Consider the following 20,322-nt stretch of genomic DNA (forward strand, 5'->3'; position numbering starts at 1 on the left):
AAGGAAGCTACACATCCAAAGACTGTCAATAGGCAGCTGATGTATTTGGGTACAACTCCATTGAGATTGGCGAGCTGTGCCCGCTGGCATCCCAGGCTGGTGCACATCACCTTTTTGCAGAGGACCAACAGGTCTGAAGCTGATGCACCAAACTGGCTTTGTGCTGGCCCTCTGCAAGTGGCAGATTTGACCCTTGATTTACAATCATTCACAATGTCATTTTCTTACCATTGCCTATTGTTTTTGTTTTTTTTTTAACATGGGGGTTGTTACTAGGTGCTCAAGGAAAGGTTGAATTCTGCGTGCATGCTTAGAGAAGCCAGCTGTGCTATAAAACCCTTTATTCCCACTTTCTCTCTCCTTTTAAATACAGGTAGGAAATGTTAGTAAAACCATTGACAAAATAAATGGAGTGGCTAGATGCCCGTATGACCCTCGGCACAACTCGACAGCTGTGATTACATCACGGGGAGAACTCTATGCTGCGACTGTAATTGATTTCTCTGGACGGGATCCTGCCATTTACCGCAGCCTTGGAAAAGTTCCCCCACTTCGGACTGCACAATACAACTCCAAATGGCTTAATGGTAAAGTCCCGCTGGCCAAACCGAAGCAATAGGGGTATTGAAAGCAACAGGATAGGCGTGTAAATCAGCTCCCTCTCCCTCATTTGACACCAGAATCCAGACTTGACAGGAGATTTCAGAGAACTTTATACAATTCAGAGAATGTGGTTTATAGAATACTTTTTACAGAGACAGGCTGCTGGGTATGTAGTTTTGAGATGCCAAAGCGGGAGAAACTAAGTCAACATAAACCCCCAGCCTATTATACATTCATAGATGTTAAGGTCAGAAGGGATCATTATAATGATCTAGTCTGACCTCCTGTGTAAACCAGGTCATAAAAATTCATCCAGTCATTCCTGCATCGAGCCCTGGATGAGCAAGGACAGATCTATTAGAGAGAGACCCAATCTTGACTGAAAGACGTAAGTGATGGAGAATCTGCTATTTCCCTTGGTTAGTGGGGCCTGATCCACAATCCATTCAGGTCAGTGGGAGTCTTTCTATTGACTTCTGTGGGCTTTGGATCAAACCTTATGGACAGTGCTTGTGTCCACTCTTCAGATTCTGGTGAGGCTTTTGAAGGCTGCTATAGAGCTGCGGGATATTGTGTGAAGCAATGCCCAGAGGAGGAAGGTGCTGGACTATGGCATTGTCTTTCCGTTTGGAGGCAAGTCCCAGCATTTCTCCTTTAGGTCTGTTTTCCTGCACAAAGAAACAGAAACGCAAATAGAGAAAAATCCAGGAGAAGGAAAGAAAATCTGAAAAGAGAGTTTAAAGAAGAGCACAGCCAAGCTGAGCTGCCAGTCGCAATGCTGTAGCTAAAGAAGCTAATGCAAACTGTGGATGTATCAATGGGGATATTGAGTAGGAGTATGAAGGCAGTAGTACCTCTGTATGCAGCACTGGTGAGACTATTATCAGAATACTGTGTCCTGTTCTGGTGTCCACATTTCAAGAAGGATGTTGAAAAATTGGAAAGGGTTCGATGAAGAGCCTCAGGAATGATTGAGGTCTGGAAAACCTGCCTTGCCGTGAGAGACTTAATGAGCATAATCTATTTAACTTACTCAAAAGAAGGTTAAAAGGTGACTTGATTGTGCAGCATAAGTACTTGCATGGGGAGAAAATACCTGATTAAAAAAGGTTTTTTTGGCCTAGCACACAAAACTACAATAAGATCAAAGGCTGGAAGCCAAAGCTTGACAATTTCAAACTGAAAATAAAGTGCCTGTTTTTAACAGTGGGGGTAATTAACCATTGAAACAAGTTACCAAGGAAGGTGGAGGATTTGAAATCTCAAGAAATCGGTCTGTGAGGATTAGATGTCTTTCTAAAAGATATGCTCTACTTCAACCAGAAATTACTGGGCTTGATGCAGGAACCACAGGGGGAAAATTCTGTGGCCTGTGTTATGTAGAAGATCAGATTAGGTGATCATAATGGTCCCTTGGGCCTTACAATCTATATAGCTCTGTCTGTGATTATCTGATTGGAGCTATTCTGTGGAGCCCTCTCCTTATCTACTACTTCCCAGCTTAAACCTGCCTTGCAGCTTCATCAGAGCTCCCCGTGCGTGCTCTGTTCTCCTCGCTCCTGGGCTGTAGCATTAAAGGAATTCCTGTACATTTTTCTTCCTGCTTTGAGCATGAGTCTGACATAAGCATCATAAAAGCAGCCTGTGAAATCAGCAGTTTTAGCCCCCTCCAGTCAAATATTGTCCATTGGCCAAACTTTTTGCTTTTCTACAGAGTCTGTTGGCATGAAAGAATATACACTTTAGAACTTTGCGTAGTGTCTGATGAAAATGCACGCTTCAAACCTCTTCCAGGGTCTTTTAAATTCTTGTAGGGGAAGAAGTAAAATGCTTGTTCTGATACTATCAGTTTTGGTGTGGTTTGTTTTACAAACATGAGAAAATCTTTTAGTGCCTATGAACTGGAAAAAGGCTCGTGATAGAAGCCAGTTGTCACTGCATTAGGAGAATAGGTTGACTGTTTCAATACAGCATTTAAAGAATTAGGAGGTGATGCAAACAGCATGTTTAACACACCAGAAGGTGTGACTCAGCAATGAAAAGGGAGTGGGTGGCTTGTATTGTAGAGTGAACACACACACACACACAATGTCTAACTACAGTGGAAGGTATGCCACCGATAGCAATGGTGAAAGGATTGGGCCCAGAATTTGCATCACCAGGGTTGGAGCTGAGGAACTGAATGGGAGCTACACATTCATATGTCATTATTCTCAGACCCACTGCTCGGATGCCCTCTTCCAACCTGGTGTCCCCTACAACCTAACGGTGCAACACACAGGGCTGTTGAATGAGCACCATTCAGCTTCTGAGCTCTGTAAATCTCATTGCGCGTCTGTTTTCCAGAGCCCAACTTTATTGCTGCCTATGACATTGGTTTGTTCACGTACTTCTTTTTCCGTGAGAACGCGGTGGAACATGATTGTGGGAAAACTGTCTATTCTCGCGTGGCCAGAGTTTGCAAAAATGACATTGGGGGGAGATTTTTGCTGGAGGACACGTGGACGACTTTTATGAAGGCCAGGCTGAACTGCTCCCGCTCTGGAGAAATCCCCTTCTATTACAATGAACTGCAAAGCACCTTCTATCTTCCTGAGCAGGACCTGATCTATGGAGTCTTCACTACCAATGTGTGAGTTGTGACACTTTCAGTTACATTTTGGTCCCACTTTCCCACCTCAGCCCCCAGCACGATGAAACTCTCTTACTATCATTTCCAGTCAATCATTCTGAACGATCGTTTAGCGGTAAAATATCCTTTAGTACTTTCGGGGAGAAGCATGAACTATAAAATAGAGGGGCGTAAAGACATAACTGGAGATTGTCATATCACCTTTCTCATGTTTGTTGGGATCGTTTTCAAGGAAGTTGCATTGGAATGTTTTTGGGTGTGCATGTGTGAGGATCCTGAGGACAGAGTCAGAGGAGAAGAGTGAAGTTTAAAAAATATATTGTGAATTTTTTTAGGTTTTTGTTTACTTTTTTAAAGTTAGATGAGTGTAAACCAGGTTTCTCCAACCCCCCACGCTCAGGTGAGAACCATTTCTCACTGCTACCAGCATGTCCATTATGAGGTCACAATAATACTCTCTAGAGTTTGTTAGCCTGAATTATAAAGGAGAAGATGAAAATGGAATTAATTGTTGTACAAGATGCGACACTCAGAGAGCCTAATTCGTGTAGCTGACTCCTGCGGGGCTACTCATGGACTAGGATTCTACTCCATGTAAATAAAGATCTGGCCCCAAATAATAGCCCATGCAGGGCAGAGACTTGGCATCACACTCAAATAGGAGTCTGTGTACAGTGATGCTTCTGCAGGGGTTGGCAGTGGCAGAAATTGAGCTTGGGAACCCTGGATCTAAACGTCTGCTTTTTGAGCTAAAGAACCTGATTCCTTAGCTGAAAGGCTGCAGCAAACTCAACCTCTCTACAGGAACTAGGGGCAGACTGGAAAGAGTCACGCTGTTTTGGCATGGGCTCCACTGACACTGAAATTGGGACAGAGAACCAACTTCTCTCAAAGCAACTCATGTTGTTGTGCTTTTCGTTATCCGTGTACAGTGCTTAGATATTGCAGCCCTAGAGGTGAAATCCTGGCTCCATTGAAATCAGTGGGACTTTTGCCGTTGAAGTCGATGGGTCCCGGCTTTCACCCATACTCTATAAACACCAAGAGGGAGGTGGTACGCTGTACTTATCCATCTATCTTATGCTATTTCTACATGTTCACTGCCAAAATCAGCCAGGAACTAGCCAGTGCAGAGATTAAAAAAGAAAATATCATTGGGCAGTTGGCCTGAACCACAAACCCAGATCCAAACACCCTGTGGACTTTGGAGAAAATCTAACCCAGTTCTAAACTCTACATGAAACTCTCTCTAGAATTAATACTTAAAGGAAATTAGCCAAACATTCTGACCCTATAAAGAAACTTGGCTAGAGCTTCGGGTGAAGGTAATGAGACAGTGCTTATGTTACCAAAAGTGGCTGACCAGTTTGCAATTGAAGATGTTGAAAGTTTTTATCCATACATCCATTTGTCATGAAAAAGTTTGAAATGATCATTTAAAAAAAATTAAAACATTATAATAATTAACAACTGGTATACTTAGAATCTACTGGGAGAAGGTATTGGGTGGCATGGGTGGGATAGGATACTCTCCTGCTGGGTCTGTAGCATCACTTCGCCCATTATTTGTAAGCAACACGGAATGTAATGGGTGTCACCCAATCCCTGTATAGGATACAGTTAGACACTCTTGTTACTCCATGGCCTTAAAGGGCCCACCCCCACACTTGGTTCATCCTTCTCGCCTCCACCTGCTGAGAACAATGTGTTATATAACTCTGGTGTAATTGGCTAGATGCGTTATTATAGACCATAGCTGAAGTTAGATCAAGTAGTGTTTTTTGTGGCTACGACAGAATGTTCTTTCAAGAATTCAAAGAGGAAAATGTTCCAATTTGTCATCTGACTAGAGAAATAATGATAATTATTCTTTTAACTTCCATCAGGATTTATATCTTGCTACATGTGTTCTGCATGCCAAATAAGGCTGATTTATGCACCAGTCTGTGTCTCTATCCACTGTTCTGCTGGTAGACTGAAGATAACATGATTTTTGTTTAAAAGTATCATTACCTTTTGAAAACTCGCACTTAATGGGATCAGGGCCATTTCCCAACAAAGGACGATTGGCTTATATCATGCTTCATTGTGAAAAATCCATGGCAAACAGATTTATTGCTCATTGTTGTGTAATATTGAGCTAAGTCAGCAGAAAATATGGTTTATTTAGGGAACTAGCTTCTGAAATATTTAAACAGTTGTTATTAAAGTTTTTCTATAAGGTCATTGAGATCACGTTTAAAACCCTTTGAACGAAAGCATTTTCCAAACTGCCTGGTTGATCCATCACCACTAGTACTGGATATGAATGAAGGAGATAGCTATACTTGGCCCATGCATCACCCAGAAATAAAGAACTGTACAGAGAAATAAATGTCAGTGGTTTAAGATTGGGATCAAACTTTTGATAGGGTGGAACAGCACTGCCCTGGAGGCAGGATAATTATCTGATATTCACCTCTTCTTACTCATCTTCAGCAGAGGGAAGGAACTTGACTCTGTAATGTTTAGCAGGGCTCTATAAGAATTCATTCTATTTTGAAAAGCTATGCAGCTTTATTTAGACTAGCCTTTTTTTGTGTGCCTCGAGGCATTTACTTGTCACCCATAATTAGCTTTGTCTAAAGAGCTGCTTTCTGTGAACATGCACTGCGTCAGCGGCATTCAGACAAAAGTGGAGAAAGGTTCAACTTGCAATGCTTTGACATGTTCAGAGTGAACTGCTCCACTGCACAGTGGAATTGAAGGTGCAGGGAGGGGAGTTAGTGGGGGGAGGAAAAGGGAATAGGAGAAAAAAGTTCCTCTTTACATTGGGTTGCTCCAAAGGAATCCGCTGTGAAAGAATCTGTCCCTCTCGTTCCCTGCCTGGAATCGTGCAGCTAGGCTTTTTCTGTGTGTAATTATTGGTTTAGTAAAAAATTGTTCTTTTCAGAGAATTCAGATTGCCTTAATTAGCGCAGTATGTCAAGCAAACCCTGGGTTAGCTAGAAGCCACTATGACAAGTCAATCATGCTATCCCTTAGTGATCTGTTTTTATTTTTAATTTGATGTCTCTCTCTCTAATTTTCTCTCTCTTTTCTTCTTCCTTTAAAAAGAATGGGTTGAATCCCAGGTTGGGCTTATACAAGTCCTGTCACTTAAGTAAATACCTATGCTTAGGGCTTGACCCTACTTAGATATGGAGCCAGTCCTGGGTGGTTCTGGGTGACCTCACTGCCTATTAAAGTCAGAAGTGGAGTGTGCTTTGCACCTTGCCAAAACATGCCCTTGCTGACAGAAATGGAACAGCAATGGCCCGCTGAGCTGCAGGATATGATGACTGAGTAGGGTAAAGTTGCTGAAACAAGTTCCCTTGCAGATAGTCCTTCCTCCAGAAGCATTTGTTTTATAGACTGATTCCTCTGCGTGGCACATGCATTCTTGATACTATTCAGATACAGATGCTATTCCCAGCTGGGGACATAAAGAAGTGAACTGTGGTCATTGAAAACAGCTTCTGTGGCATGACCTTGCATGTTGAACTGTTGCAGTTGCTGGCTTGGTGCTAATTCTTTCTCTAGATGTATTTAGTATATTTTTGCAGCTATAGATTTCAGGCATCTACAGAAACTGAATTTCAACTTCATCTGACAAATACCATGAAATTAAAAATTAGTCTGTTCATTATCAGTCAGGATTGATGGGATGTAAAAAACTAAATAGAAAACCGGACACAAATAATCCATGGAAATTGAACAATATGTGCCCTTTGTGTCAGGATTGCTTCTGTGGCTCTTAAATCATGTACATTTTACAATCGAGATTAAAATTCATTCTCAAGATTGTCATCTAATCTGGCTGGATTTTTTCCTCCTTCTGAGATCTGTAACACTGCACTTTTACCTAGTAATTTACATGTATTTTATTCAAGTGGCGTTTGATGTCTGTTATGATGAAATTGTCAATGTTCTAATGATTAAACTGATTTTTTCCCCCTTTTCAGAAACAGTATAGCTGCTTCAGCAGTATGTGCCTTCAACCTCAGTGCCATTACTCAGGCGTTTAATGGCCCTTTCCGATACCAGGAGAATCCAAGATCAGCATGGCTGCCAACAATAAACCCCATCCCTAATTTTCAGGTATTGCTGCAGCACTTCAATTCACTCCAGACCCTTTTAATTTCTCTTTGATGGAACTTTTGTACTGAGTAGATGTTTATGGAATTCAGGACTCCAGGCAGAATCCTGGTGCTATACAAATCACTGAACTATATTGCTCCACACTGGGAGGTGTAATGGAAAATTAGGGTTTGGGGTGGGTTCTTCTTAGTGCTCTAGATTTACCAAAATACTTCAAGATAAAGACTGAAGTGGGTAGAGGGGAAAAGCGTGGTCAGTTTTTTTTGAAGAATGCGGGAATCATTATCTGTATTCAAATGAAGTAGAACGAGGAGAAAAAATATATAGGTCAAGCTTCTCATCGGGTAAAAATAAATCTTTGTCATACAGCATATTCTTAATCTGTGGAACTCCCTGCCACATGATCTGGGTATATCTCACCGAATCAATTACCTGACATTGTAGGGGTCTTGGGGATTGGTGCTCCTTCATCCCTCCTATTCTCTGCCCGGGTTGTCTCTTGTGAGCTGTAATACTTTGGTCTAATCCTTGTTGCTGGCCATGATATGGGGGTGTCTGGGTGGTCTTTGGTGGCCTGTGATATACAGGAGGTCAGACTGGATGATCTGGTGGCCCCTTCTGGCCTCAAACGTTATGACTGTGACTCTATGATATTACTGAGATGATGAGTTTAGCAGGATTCAAAAGAAGACTGAACATTTCTGTGGAGACTTAAGAATAGCCAGAGTTGTTGTAGTAAAGACTTATAAAATGAACAGGAGTTGTGTAAGAGATATAAACCCTCATGCTGAAAGGCAGAAAATAGCCTCTAATTAAAAGAGTGAGAATGAAAATTTCTTGGGAGACAGATTATCCCGAAATTTCCCACTGCGGGGCTTCTTGCACCGTCCCTTGAAGCAGCTAGCATTGGCCTCTGTTGGAGACCATATTGGGCTAGAGAGACTGCAGAATGGGAATTCCTGTGCTAGGTTTGTATTTCTGCTATGCTCATCACTGCGGTATGTGAGTGTCTAGAATGAGACTCTTAAAATGAGCCATGCAGACTCCCCAGCCACGATTTGCAGATTCAGTGGCTGGAAGTTGAAGCTAGACAAATTCAGACTAGAACTAAGGAACGTGACCATTGGAACAACTTACCCAGGGATGTGGAGGATTGTCTGTCCAGGGGCGGCTCTAGACTTTTCGCCGCCTCAAGCATGGTAGCATGCCTGAGGGGCGCTCTGCTGGTCGCTGCGAGGGTGGCAGGCGGCTCCGGTGGACCTCCCGCAGGACCACCACTGGAGCTGTAGGACCAGCGGACCCTCCGCAGGCACGCCTGCGGGAGGTCCTCCGGAGCCGCCTGCCGCCCTTCCGGCGACCGACAGAAACCCCCCGCAGCATGCCGCCGCAACCACGCGCTTGGCGTGCTGGGGCCTGGAGCCGCCCGTGTCTGTCATTTGAAATCTTAAGTCATCTCCTAAGTCTTTCAATCAGGACTGGGGAAGGGGAGGTGTCTTTCTAATAGATAGCGCTAGCTCTCCAGGAATGTATGGGCTTTTGCAGGAATTACTGGATAACATTCTATGGTGTGAGTCATTCAGGAGATCAGACTAGACGATCATAGTTGTTCCTTTGGGGCTTAAAAATCTAAGCATCTGCGAATTGTGAACTTGCCAGGATCCTGAGTTACAGCTAATTGGCAAAAAAGGAACAAATTGCAACCATCCAGCGTTACAGTCAGCTCTGCACAAAACCTTAGCAAGTGAAGATGACTGCTTCAGAGTGTCCGTGAGCAGCCTCTGCTAGCTGGGCTGCCATGAAGCCTGCATTGAAATATAGAACTTAGTCCTCCCCCACTGGTGGAAATCCCAGGAGGAGTGTCAGTGTGTCAGGAATTTTCCCTCACACCCTCAGGGTGAATCTCTCTGTGGCACAGTGGAAGATGAAAGGAAGATTGCAAAAAGAGATTTGGATATATTTCAAGTACGTAAGGAACAAGAGGTCAGTGAAGGGCCTTTATGAGATGACAAAGGTAATTTAGTGACAGAAGAGGCAGATATTGCAAAAAAATTAAATTAATTCCTTGACTCGCTGTTCACAAAGGAAGATGAGGGAAGGATGCCAGAGAGGAAGGAGAAATACTGAAGGATATAGAGGATCAAGACAGCATAGATAATCAGGAAATTAGAACAAAACAAAATAATAACTGGAGGATGCTGTGTCAGCATGCGGGCTACCAAGAGAGCAAAAGGGTTACCTTCTGCTTCATGAGCGTAGGAAATAAAACTAACTGACATTCCAACCATCAGGATTTCTCCTTCATTGATGACCTGTGAAGGAAAAGGGCATAGTGGGTAAAAGTGAGACTATCTGAAACATGAACTTGCAGGATTAGAGAGAGAATGAGAAAAAGGTGGCAAAAGAGAGATTTCCAAACTTCTGTAGGAACCAGGGATTAGGCACTGATGAACTGGAAAGAACTTCTCTATTAGAAAATGCATTCTGTAAGGATTGAGTCAGAAAATTACTAACCTTGGCATGAGTATTTAGAAAGAGGCTGAAGATACTAACCAAAGGGCTAGATCTTCAGCTGGAGTAGGTCAGCACCAGCCCTGTTGACTGCCCTAGATTTCCTCCAGTTCCTCCAGCTCTGTTTGCAGATTTTAGTTAGGCTAGGTCTACGCTGGGGGTGGTCAACCTAAGATACGCAACTTCAGTTTTGCGAATAGCATAGCTGAAGTCAGCGTATCCAGCGGGTAGTGTAGACATACCCACAGCTGCAGATTTTCGGCAGGGATTCACAAAAGGAAAGTTGTGCCTAGCCATTGTGAAGAACTTGTTCGTTGTTGCAGTAAACAGTCAAAAATGGGACCCTAATTGGGAAAACATAATTTTTCTGTTCCTTGATCTGTCAAGATCAGTATGTCAGTGGGGCAACATAGTCCAATGGACCGAGTTTAGGACTGAGAACTCATCCCAATTCTGTCGTTGACTTCTGTGCCCTGGGGCACAGGCCATTCAACAGACTCCTCACATTTCATATGAATTAATGAAAGCCTCCTTGCCCACCTCACAGTGCCAATCCTGTTCCCAGTGATGTCAGTAACTAACATCTCGTTGACTTCTGTGGGAGTATGATTTTGCATGGTGTTTTGACAATATTTAGTGCCAAGTATTAAAGTATGATATAAAGTGAATTCCAGGGCAACTCAGGCCTCAGAATGAGGTAACCAGAGTAGCAGATCTGCTGCTGCTGTTGAACTGAAGCAAGGAGGCCAATGCCTTAACCGAAAGGTCTATTTTGGATGGCTGTGGGAGGTGAGGTAAAGTCTGAAGATAGTCGGACACAGGCTAACCAGCCATCTATGTGAAGCTGTAGAAGTTGGAGGGAAGTTGCAGGCCAATTCCCTTGCAAGGATTATTCAAAGTCAGGGGAGCCAATGGGGGTATGCATGTGGAAAAGACCAGGTGATGAACTTGGTGTTGTCATACAAAAAGAGTAATTTGGGGGGGAGTTCATCTCAGATTTACAGGACTTTAAGGTGAGATTTCAGGCAGACCTGGGAAAACCTCAGAAAGAGTTTGAGTAGAAGTTCAGGGTTTTCTTATCTCCTCTGAATTTCTTTATCCATCCTTAACTTTTTTTCTCCCCAGTTAGTTCTGAACTTCTGTAGTTTATCTGTAGATGTGCCCACTCTGTGGTGTCACAAAGGAATAAAATACCATCTCACTGGCCAATGGACAAATATGGAGACATGACTTCATGGGGTGGAAGAGTGACCAGAGCTCCCTGTAACACTGGCCACTAGCACAAGGGGCCAAATCCTGAAGGCTTTCGTCAGGCACAATTCTCAGTGAAGTCAACGAGTGTTTTCCCTGAGGAAGGACTTGAGGGTTGTTTTGGGTGAAGTGCAAATACAGCTGCTGAAGTTCTGTCGTCCCTGTTTAGTGTGGGACGCTGAATGACAACAGCCCTAATGAGAACCTGACCGAAAGGATCCTGCAGGATGCCCAGCGCTTGTTCCTGATGAATGACGTGGTTCAGCCAGTCTCCGTGGATCCCTACGTGACTCAAGACAGCATTCGATTTTCCAAACTGGTGGTTGACATTGTTCAAGGAAAGGATACTCTTTACCACGTGATGTATATTGGGACAGGTGAGAGCATTCAAGTTTAAGGAGGATCAGTCCCCTCGTTCAGAGACGTAGCAGCATGGGAGCCTGATCCTGAGGCTGTTACTGTTTGTACTGAGTTCTTTAGGCAAAACTCCATGGAAGCTAGTTTTTCTGAATAGGGGAGAGATAAAAACAGAATAGAGACCTTGAGGCATGACCTTGAGAGAGTAGGCCTTAAATCCGCAATGCGTAAAGAAGCAAAAGATTTCTTTCCTTTTAACATGTATCAACTAATCAGACTAAGGCACAATGATGGAGAAGGGTAAAGGGCTTGCCCTAGGTAACCAAATTGCTGTGTGTGATCTTGTGCAAGCTAACTTAACTCTGTGCTACAGTTTACCTATCTGCAATGCTTGTGCACTTTTACACTCCTATGAGGTCAAGAGATGGGTAAGCATTATTATCATCATCACATTACAGATAGGGAAACAGAGGCAGACAATTTCCAAAGGTCACACGAATAGTCAGTAGCAGCACTGAGATTATAATGCAAATCTCTTGACTACCACTGCCATGCTCTGACAATTTGGGCACGCTGGAAAGCACAAGGACCGTGGATGAAAGGCGGTGAAGAAAGGCAAAGTATTACAAGTGGTTGCCTTAACCAATATACACACTTGAGATAAAAGTAAAATTAAATATTTTGGTTAATCAGAGCATATGGCCAGCCTCATGGGTGTAATGTTTTCATCCTTTATTGCGAGAGTGTTGACTTTTATAATAAGATATATTGCCTCTGTAAGTGTTAGATTAAACTAACATTGCAATTTGGAGTCATTCTCTCACTCTGAAGTTACCATCTTCCAGGATTGTGTCATAATTTATGTAACTTTTACCACCACTTACTTTGAAAGTGATTAGCTTTGATATATTCTAGTAACATTCTCCCTGATTTAGGCCTGCATGGAAGTGATCGTGATGAGCAAACCACACTTAAAATGAAATATGGCATGGTTTTGCCACATTTACATCTTTATTCCTTAAGTGAGGTGTCCCAGTTACTATACCAGAAGAAACAGAAGTGGAAGACTGAGATTTTAATTCCATTTGCATTTTGCCTTCTGTTATCTGTGAAGAAGTCATAGTGTTTTATCATCTATTACCTTATACACGTCTGTTTCTCTGGACACTGGTAGTGTTCACTGGAGACTGGAATCTGTTGAAACTGAAACCTTTCAAAGGATGAGAATTGCAATTAGAGGGAGCCTAGGGCATATTGGATCATGGAGATTAGGAGTGAAATTGAATCCAAATCGGAATTGACCCCAAACTTCATGATGGTATAGATCCAAATCTGTATTTTGGGGCCCTATAAATTGATTTAGAAAATTCCTACATGTAGCAGAACTTAGTTGCTAGGAGTAATGTAACTATGGTACGGACACAAAAAAAAATTGGTGTTTGACCAGGAAAGCTTATTCCTTGAATAGATCAATCTTCAAAGATAACAGGCATTGACTAATCTAATTTTTGTTCTAAATGCATGTATTGTTCATGGAAAAAAATGCTAGTTTGACAGCCTCAGAGATGAACTTCTCCCATAGGTCCATCAATCCACCAATTGATAGATCAACAGTGTAGCGTAAGCTTCCATACAAACAATGCTCATTGTCGTTGTAGCCAATATTCCTACTGTAAGGGCCACTTTTAGCAGGGAAAGGATAATTTAGACTTCAAACCCATTCAACATTTACTGTGGCATCAGAGATTTCCAACACTGGTGCACTATTTGTTGCAGTTAAGATGGAATTATTGTGGGCCCATCTGTTCCACAGCTATAAACCAGTCTGAATACACAAAAGGGAATTGCACCCACATAGCTGAGGCAGTTTCTACCCTGGATAACAAAAATGTTTAAAAAGTAGTAGAAGAGAAAACAAGCCTTAAAGTGTTTATGTAAATAGGATGTCATTAATCTTTAGTCTTCGTGCTAGGTACAAAATTGAATCAATAGCTCTAAGATTTACTTGCGTCTTGCTTCTTGTTCCATTAGAGTATGGCACCATTTTGAAGGCACTTTCTACCACTAATAGGAGCCTGAGGAGTTGTTATTTAGAGGAAATGCAGATTCTTCCCGACGGTCAACAGGAACCAATCAAGAGCCTCCAAATCCTGCATAGTGACAGGTCACTATTTGTGGGTTTAAATAATGGAGTGCTAAAAATTCCTCTGGAGAGGTGTTCAGTGTACAGAACAGAAGGGTAAGCAAATTTTACTGCTCTGATATATTCCACTCCAGCTTTAAAGGAAAGCACCAGGGAAACATATTCTAGTCTGATTCATTTCAGAATACCTTTTTTCATCGCTGGGAGAAAGAGACAAGATATTTCTGTGTGTGTGTGTGTGTGTGTGTGTGTGTGTGTGTGTGTGTGTGTGTGTGTGTGTGTGTGTGTGTGTGTGTGTGTGTGTGTGTGTGTGTGTGTGTGTGTGTGTATCTTGATTGATAGTGCTTATGCCAGGAGCAATGGGAACGACGGATATTGTTTTTGTTAAATATTAATTTGTCCTCATTAGAAATTAATCCCATGTTTACCGAGGAGTAACTTCCAATATTTACTTTTTTACTTGACATTTCAGTGTTGGTTTTATCATCTCCACGTGTTTCTCTTGTAGTTCTCACTGGCTGAAAAGCTGCAGTATTCTGAATTCTTGGTCCTCTCGCCCATTGTGGCTTATAAATGATTGCTTCCCAACCATTTAACAATGTAGGGGTGCCTTGGGTGGCTATTTTTCGTTGCTTTTAGAAGCCAATAGCTCATTGGAACAGCGTGTGACAGAGTTGGCACCTGGAAAAGTGCTGTTTGGCTTGAACATTTTAAAATAAAATAAAAAAACATTTTCAATATTGGCCTCTGATTGCAGAGGTGTAATCAAACCCTTCTGTATTCAACACTGGGGGGGATAGCTACATGGCCTGCCCCTAGTTTCAGCAGGCAAAGCAGTGTGATACTAGCTGACTGTGACAGGTACTCATGTAATCTGTGTTTTCCATCTTCAGTCCTAGAGTTTGAACTGGGTCCAGCTGTGGGTAATTGCTTATTTGCACCCCTAAGGACACTCCTCCCCCTTCATTGCAGCCTTTGCGTTGCTGATCCTTGTCTGAAATGGATCCTCGGTGCATGCCAAAAGGAGGCAGTTCATTAGCATGCTCTAAACTAGCTACTTCTTTCTTGGCCTAGCACTAAGCCTGATTCCACATGCAGAATTTTGTGATTGCTTCATTTCTAACCAGGTTAAAATTATTAAGTAGCTTGTTCTAAAGTTGAGTCTGTCTAAATGTAAAAAGACCGGCTCTTTCTATTTTTGCTGAGCCTCGTTAAGTGTACTTATCCCTTTTAGGAAAAAACCCGTCCACGTCAGTCATTACTTCAAGGGTTTAATATGAGAAAGGAACCATAGTTGGAAAACATCATCCAATCCTTCCCTCTGAATGGCAGATATTTAAAGGGCCAGAACACAAGAGCCTGTCTCTTAAGATTGTATAGGAGAATACAGCTTGAAATGAATATACATATCATATGGATCAAGGGAAACCTATTTCTTCCATCTCTTTCTGTTTGTTCATGAAAGATATACACAAATTAAACTTGCTGGCAATTTATTAAATGTTAAAGTTCCCAGTCTGAGGATATAAAAGTACTTTCCACTGTGGGGTCCAGCGTGACTCTTTTGTAAAGTTAAATGGCCAATTATTTCAAGGCTCCCTAAGGTATCTGGACACTCCATTTGGATGCTAATCATTAAAGAAGAACTTATATACCACTCCACTGAACAGAGAGAACGAGCCAATCCTGTGAGCATTCATGGATAAGACTTGCTCAGTAACAGGCTGAACTGGGTGACTGAGACCGTCGTCATATAACTCCCCTAAAAATCATTATTTTCTTCCTGGATGTCATGACCATGACAAACATGCACAGCCTTCGTTACGATGCTGATTTAGTGCTAAAGGTTTTACTAGTGAGACAGCCTTGTGACATACACATCGGGGGCCAGTTTCGTTCCAGGTGCAACACCACTGTATTTGGAACGTGGTTTAAATAGTCTGGATCATCTATTCCTGTGAAAAACCCATAAGATTGGGTTTGGGAGAAGTGTCTGCTAGGGTCTCCTGTGGGAGATCATGGGTCTCAACCCTGGGCAGTCCTCTGACTGCAGCCACCACGTGACTGGCACCAGCAAAGAGTGTGGGCTGGTGGACCCTCGCTCACTATAGGCACCGCTCACAAAGCTCCCAGTTGGAGGAGATATCTGGTCTCTCCAATTTGCTCAGACTCATTGTTTGAACCAGAAGTCATCTAAACAACTCGGTGAATTCCTGGCCAGCAGCTATATCAGATCTGCCATCTTCCCTGACTCTTAAGTCCTGCCTTGTTCCTGATTCCTGCCTTCCTGTCCTGTTCCTGGTTCCTACGCCCTGCCTTGTTCCAGATCCCTGCTTCTGTGCCTCACCACTGGCTCCTAGCTCGAGCTCTGAGCCCTGGCCCGATTCCTGTCTCTGGCACTGACCCTCAGCTTGACTCCCAACTCTGGTTCCATCGCTAACCTTTGGTTCCTGGAGCCTGACTCCTGACTCCTGCTCTGACCACTAGGCCTGACCACCGGTGTTCAGTCTATGCTAATCTCCTCATGGAGATTCCATTAGGAGGATCAGGGTTTGCTCCTGCACATGGAACACACTGTGGAACCCACCTAGAAACCCCAAGGATCCTGTGGGATCTATGGGAAGCTAAGGCTCTCAGCACAGAGGCCCCATTCTTCCATAGCAGCTCAGTGCTCCAGTGGAGCTGCACTGAAGCCACGCTACCAGGTACTTCCTTGGCCGTGGGTATCCCCCTTCAAGGGATCGCTGGATTGGAGAGGGGGCCACAGAAAAGATGACAAAGCCCCAGGAGTGGTGATATGTGTTCCAAGTCCCAGTCTGCCCACACCTCACCTGGCCAAGAATCCACACACCCAGAGAACCCGCTTCATGGACTGAGGGGAAAGGGTGACGGTGTCACAAGCGCAGCTGAGTTCTTTTTGCCTCATGAAAGTCCCCTCCACACATGGATCCGGGAGGCACAACTCCTCCCCTCATCATCCATCTTTACTCCAGCGTAGTGGTATATAATAGTTTAGAACACACAGACTCCCACACATCATAGTCGTCATTTGACTTCATGGTACAATGTTACGGTCTAGCTCAGATGACTGGAAGCTGCGTGACATCAGGGGAGGGTTTTAAATTTTCTGTAGATCATACTACTTTCAATGAAATAAAGCATCAACCCAGCTCTTGAGGGGCTGGTGACTCAAAATCCTGCCTCCTACAATCAGTTTTATCATAGTTTGATTCGATACTGTAAAATTAGTAAGACTGGGCTAAATAGAAGTACCTGGGATAGGATAAACTGAAATGTACCGTAAATACACTGGGTACCAAACCGCGAACACATTTGTACAACGTGGTAAGCCAGAATTTGTTCAGAGAGAGTTGGTCAATGAATGTGATTTTTGCAGGTAATGCAGTGGTAGGTCCTGAGTTCAAAAGAAGTTGAGGAAAAGCTCAGGGAGGGTATCACGAGATCTGGAGCAATAGAGGGATGGTACATTGCAAAAAACCAAATAGAAACTTGCAAATGTGCACATCCCTTAAGAAAGCTAAGAGGAGCTCGGGTTGTATGTATTTAGATGGTGGTTTTTTCCCCCTAATAGAAACTATTTTGTAGGGGATTTCTCAATTTCAGATTCCTGAAACTTTTCCCCTTTAATATCCTGGATGTGTAGATCACACGTTTACCAACCTCCCTTTGTATTTATTTCAGTGCTGAATTGTTTCAAGAGGGATGTTTTAATTTCATCTGGTGCTTTCCACCTGGCACTTCTCATGGTCTGTGATTTATTGCTTATTGTTGTGTCTATGTTTAATACATGCCAAGAAATAACCTCAGGAGCAAGTCTCAATTTCTACCCCTCACCTACTTCCTTGCCAGCGCTATGACTTTTTGACTGGCTTTTCAGAAAAGTTCTGGTTTCAGCAGTTTTCGTAATCTAATCATTTTGATGGGGGCTTAGGAAGCTTTCAGGTGATGAAAACTTCATGCCTCCCAGGCAGGAATACTTGTGCTGTTTGTTTCTCTCGCTCTGTCCCTCTTTATCAGGAAACTTGTGACTGTTTAGCACCCCAGGGGCTGATTAGGAATTATGATTGCCAAGTAGTTTTTGGAATCGTATCAGTCTGGGCCTCAAGAAAGGGAGATCAGATGTGGAGACAGAACTGATCTAGCATTGATTAGCTTTGGCATTCCATACAGCTCTGCTGCTGCAAGGCGGGGGACACATACCCAAGGCTCAGAAAGAGGGGAAGAGGAAGAAAGGCGGTAAAAAAAGCACGTCTGTCCTCTCTTTTACTGTTTGTTTATTGCCACAGCATCAATTGAACCTGCTAAATGGTCACTGATAGCATTGCACTGTGTCTTGATGTGCTTCGCTAACCCAAGGTATTTCTGGGTGTCTAAATGGTGCTTTGTATATGTGCACTGACCTGTCACAACTGGCCTTTTCAATACAGCCAGGCTCAGCAGCCAGCAACAGGAAGACGGCTGTACTGTCAGTTTCCCAAATTTATGGCTAGACTTGGCTGCAGGGACCTTGCCTTGTGCATTTGTGTGTTTTCCTATTGTGTTAACGCTGCGATTCCTCACTTCCACTGGAGAGTATTAGGAGGGTGTCCAATGCATGCAAAACCTGCAAACCCTTTTAAACATGACATGTTTCTAGACTTCTTTGCTGCATAGTAGTTTGGCTGGGTTTGCTGCTCAAGCTTTTACTTGTTTAGAAACCTTTTTAATCTCCTTACAATACAAGAAGTAGGTAAAGTTGGGTTTAACTCTTCTTTCAGAATACCCCTAAACTTTGGCCTGGGTTGGTCTTGGATTCCTGTTCTAAATTTCACAGCTGGCATCACAGTATATCTAGAACAGGTAAAAACAAAGCCTAGCATCTGAACTTTGGAGAGGTGGGGATTTGTGATCAGGATCCAGTGTTGATAGTTTGGGCCAATCTTCAGTCTAGGTCAGGAATTATTTAAAGGGCTAGTAAGATCATTATTTCATGTTGGGAATCATAGTGAAGCAGGTGGGACAGTGAGGCCAGCACTAACACAAGGAGCTTTGTGATGTACGTGACATACCCATTGCTCAGCATCTATCCAGAGTGTGCATAGAGTTCAGCAGGTTATTGACTATGGGTCAGCCAGCCATGTTCAGGGCAAGGAATGCGAGCGAAGCTGTAGTCATGAATTTGGTTTAGAATAGCATCAACAAAGCATGGTTGGTGACCAGGCTGGAAGGTCACGCCAACATCACTGCTGCTCCAACTCCTTGTAGAGACATTATTTTACTGCACTTTTTATGGATCATCTTCCGCCCCCTCCTCTCCCCACGCCGTCTCCCGCAACTGTCTGGAGTGAGTCTACAGCTCATACGAATCAGTGGTATTTTGGGTGCACTATGGGATCTTGGGAACAGGCCAGTTTGTTATCCACCTCTGCTGCTAAAGGTGCATTTTTCTCTGTGCAATTGTGTTCACTTCTTAGCTGTGAATCTCTTGGACCCTACACCGGTTTGGCAGCAGGGTAATGACATCAATGGAGTTATTTCTGATTTACACTTGTGTGGCTGGGGTAAGAACCAGGCCCTCTTTGCATGCAGTTGTGACTCTCTCTTGTCTTTTGACCCCATTAATCTGGGTTTTAAATTGCTCGCTTTGCAAAAATTCTGTTTAACATACCTCGTGGCCATGTTGCTTTATGCAAAGCCAGCAAAAACCCTGACGCTTGACTGACGGCTACTCTCGTTTGCTGACTTGGGGTCTGTATGAGGAACACAATTCACTGCAAAGCAGCCCTTGGCCAGTGATCAGACAACTGAATACATGTGGGTGAGTAACTCCTGGACCTGCCCTGGAGGGGAATGTTGGACATGGAGGAAGGGTCAATAGCAGCATCCAAGCAGTGTAGTGCATTTCTCGCGCTCTCACTCTTCCTGTCTTCCTCACCACATGTCAAATAAAAGTTCTAAAGGTGGCATCTAAGCCCAGAAACTCAAAGGTATTTAGGCTTCTAGCTGCCACTGAAATCCATGGGAGATAGATCCTCAAAGGTATATAGGGACCTGGACCTAAGCAACTTCCACTAGACATTTTAAGTGAAAGATGTGTGGGTTTGGATGTTTTAAAAAAAAAACAAAAACAAAAAAGCGAGATCCCTGAAACAAAGAGGTGAACTACCTGAATCTTGCATAGTAAAGATGCAGTCATTACAAGCCTGCTAGATTTCAGGAAAGCAAATGCTGGGGAATTCAGAAATCAAACGAGTAATGTGCAATGGAAGTAAGTATTAAAAATGCTGGGAGAACGACAGAGGAGCCCTGAAACATCATAATTAAGGTACCGCAGCTCCCATTGTGACTGACGGTCAGATTTTTGCTGAATATTTTGATACCTAAGTGGGAGCTGAGTGTTTCTGAAAATCTGGTTCTTTAACGACTATGAAAATTGCTGAGATACTGAACTCCTTTTATGCACATCTTTGAGAGCTGAACGAGAAGTAGTGAGGGGGGCCTTGGGAAAATATAAATATTGTTGAAAAGCAGGAAAGAGAACATCTGTACTACCTCTTTCCATCTGGTTTGGTTGACCTGGTCACTGTAGGGTTAAGGGAACTAGCTACTTGCTATACCACTGATAATTAATTTGAAAAGCCATGGAAAACTTCAAAGAAGGAAAGTAAATCAATCCACAAACCCTACTAATATAATGTGATAAATCATG

The 20,322-nt window shown here is 43.1% G+C and overlaps 1 protein-coding gene across 5 annotated transcripts in view; it reads left to right on the plus strand.

Annotated features, from left to right (window-relative positions):
- Positions 1-20,322, plus strand: part of SEMA5B (semaphorin 5B) — a 367,047-nt gene that overhangs the window by 286,858 nt on the left and 59,867 nt on the right. For all 5 annotated transcript variants that reach the window (XM_050917005.1, XM_050917004.1, XM_050917001.1 and 2 more), the window contains exons 8-12: positions 374-587; positions 2,950-3,235; positions 7,219-7,354; positions 11,283-11,490; positions 13,502-13,709. In XM_050917005.1, the coding sequence (XP_050772962.1) occupies positions 374-587; positions 2,950-3,235; positions 7,219-7,354; positions 11,283-11,490; positions 13,502-13,709 (1,052 nt within the window). The remainder of the gene's footprint in view (positions 1-373; positions 588-2,949; positions 3,236-7,218; positions 7,355-11,282; positions 11,491-13,501; positions 13,710-20,322) is intronic.

The sequence above is a fragment of the Gopherus flavomarginatus genome, chromosome 10, assembly GCF_025201925.1.
Source record: "Gopherus flavomarginatus isolate rGopFla2 chromosome 10, rGopFla2.mat.asm, whole genome shotgun sequence".
Taxonomy (NCBI): Eukaryota; Metazoa; Chordata; order Testudines; family Testudinidae; genus Gopherus; species Gopherus flavomarginatus.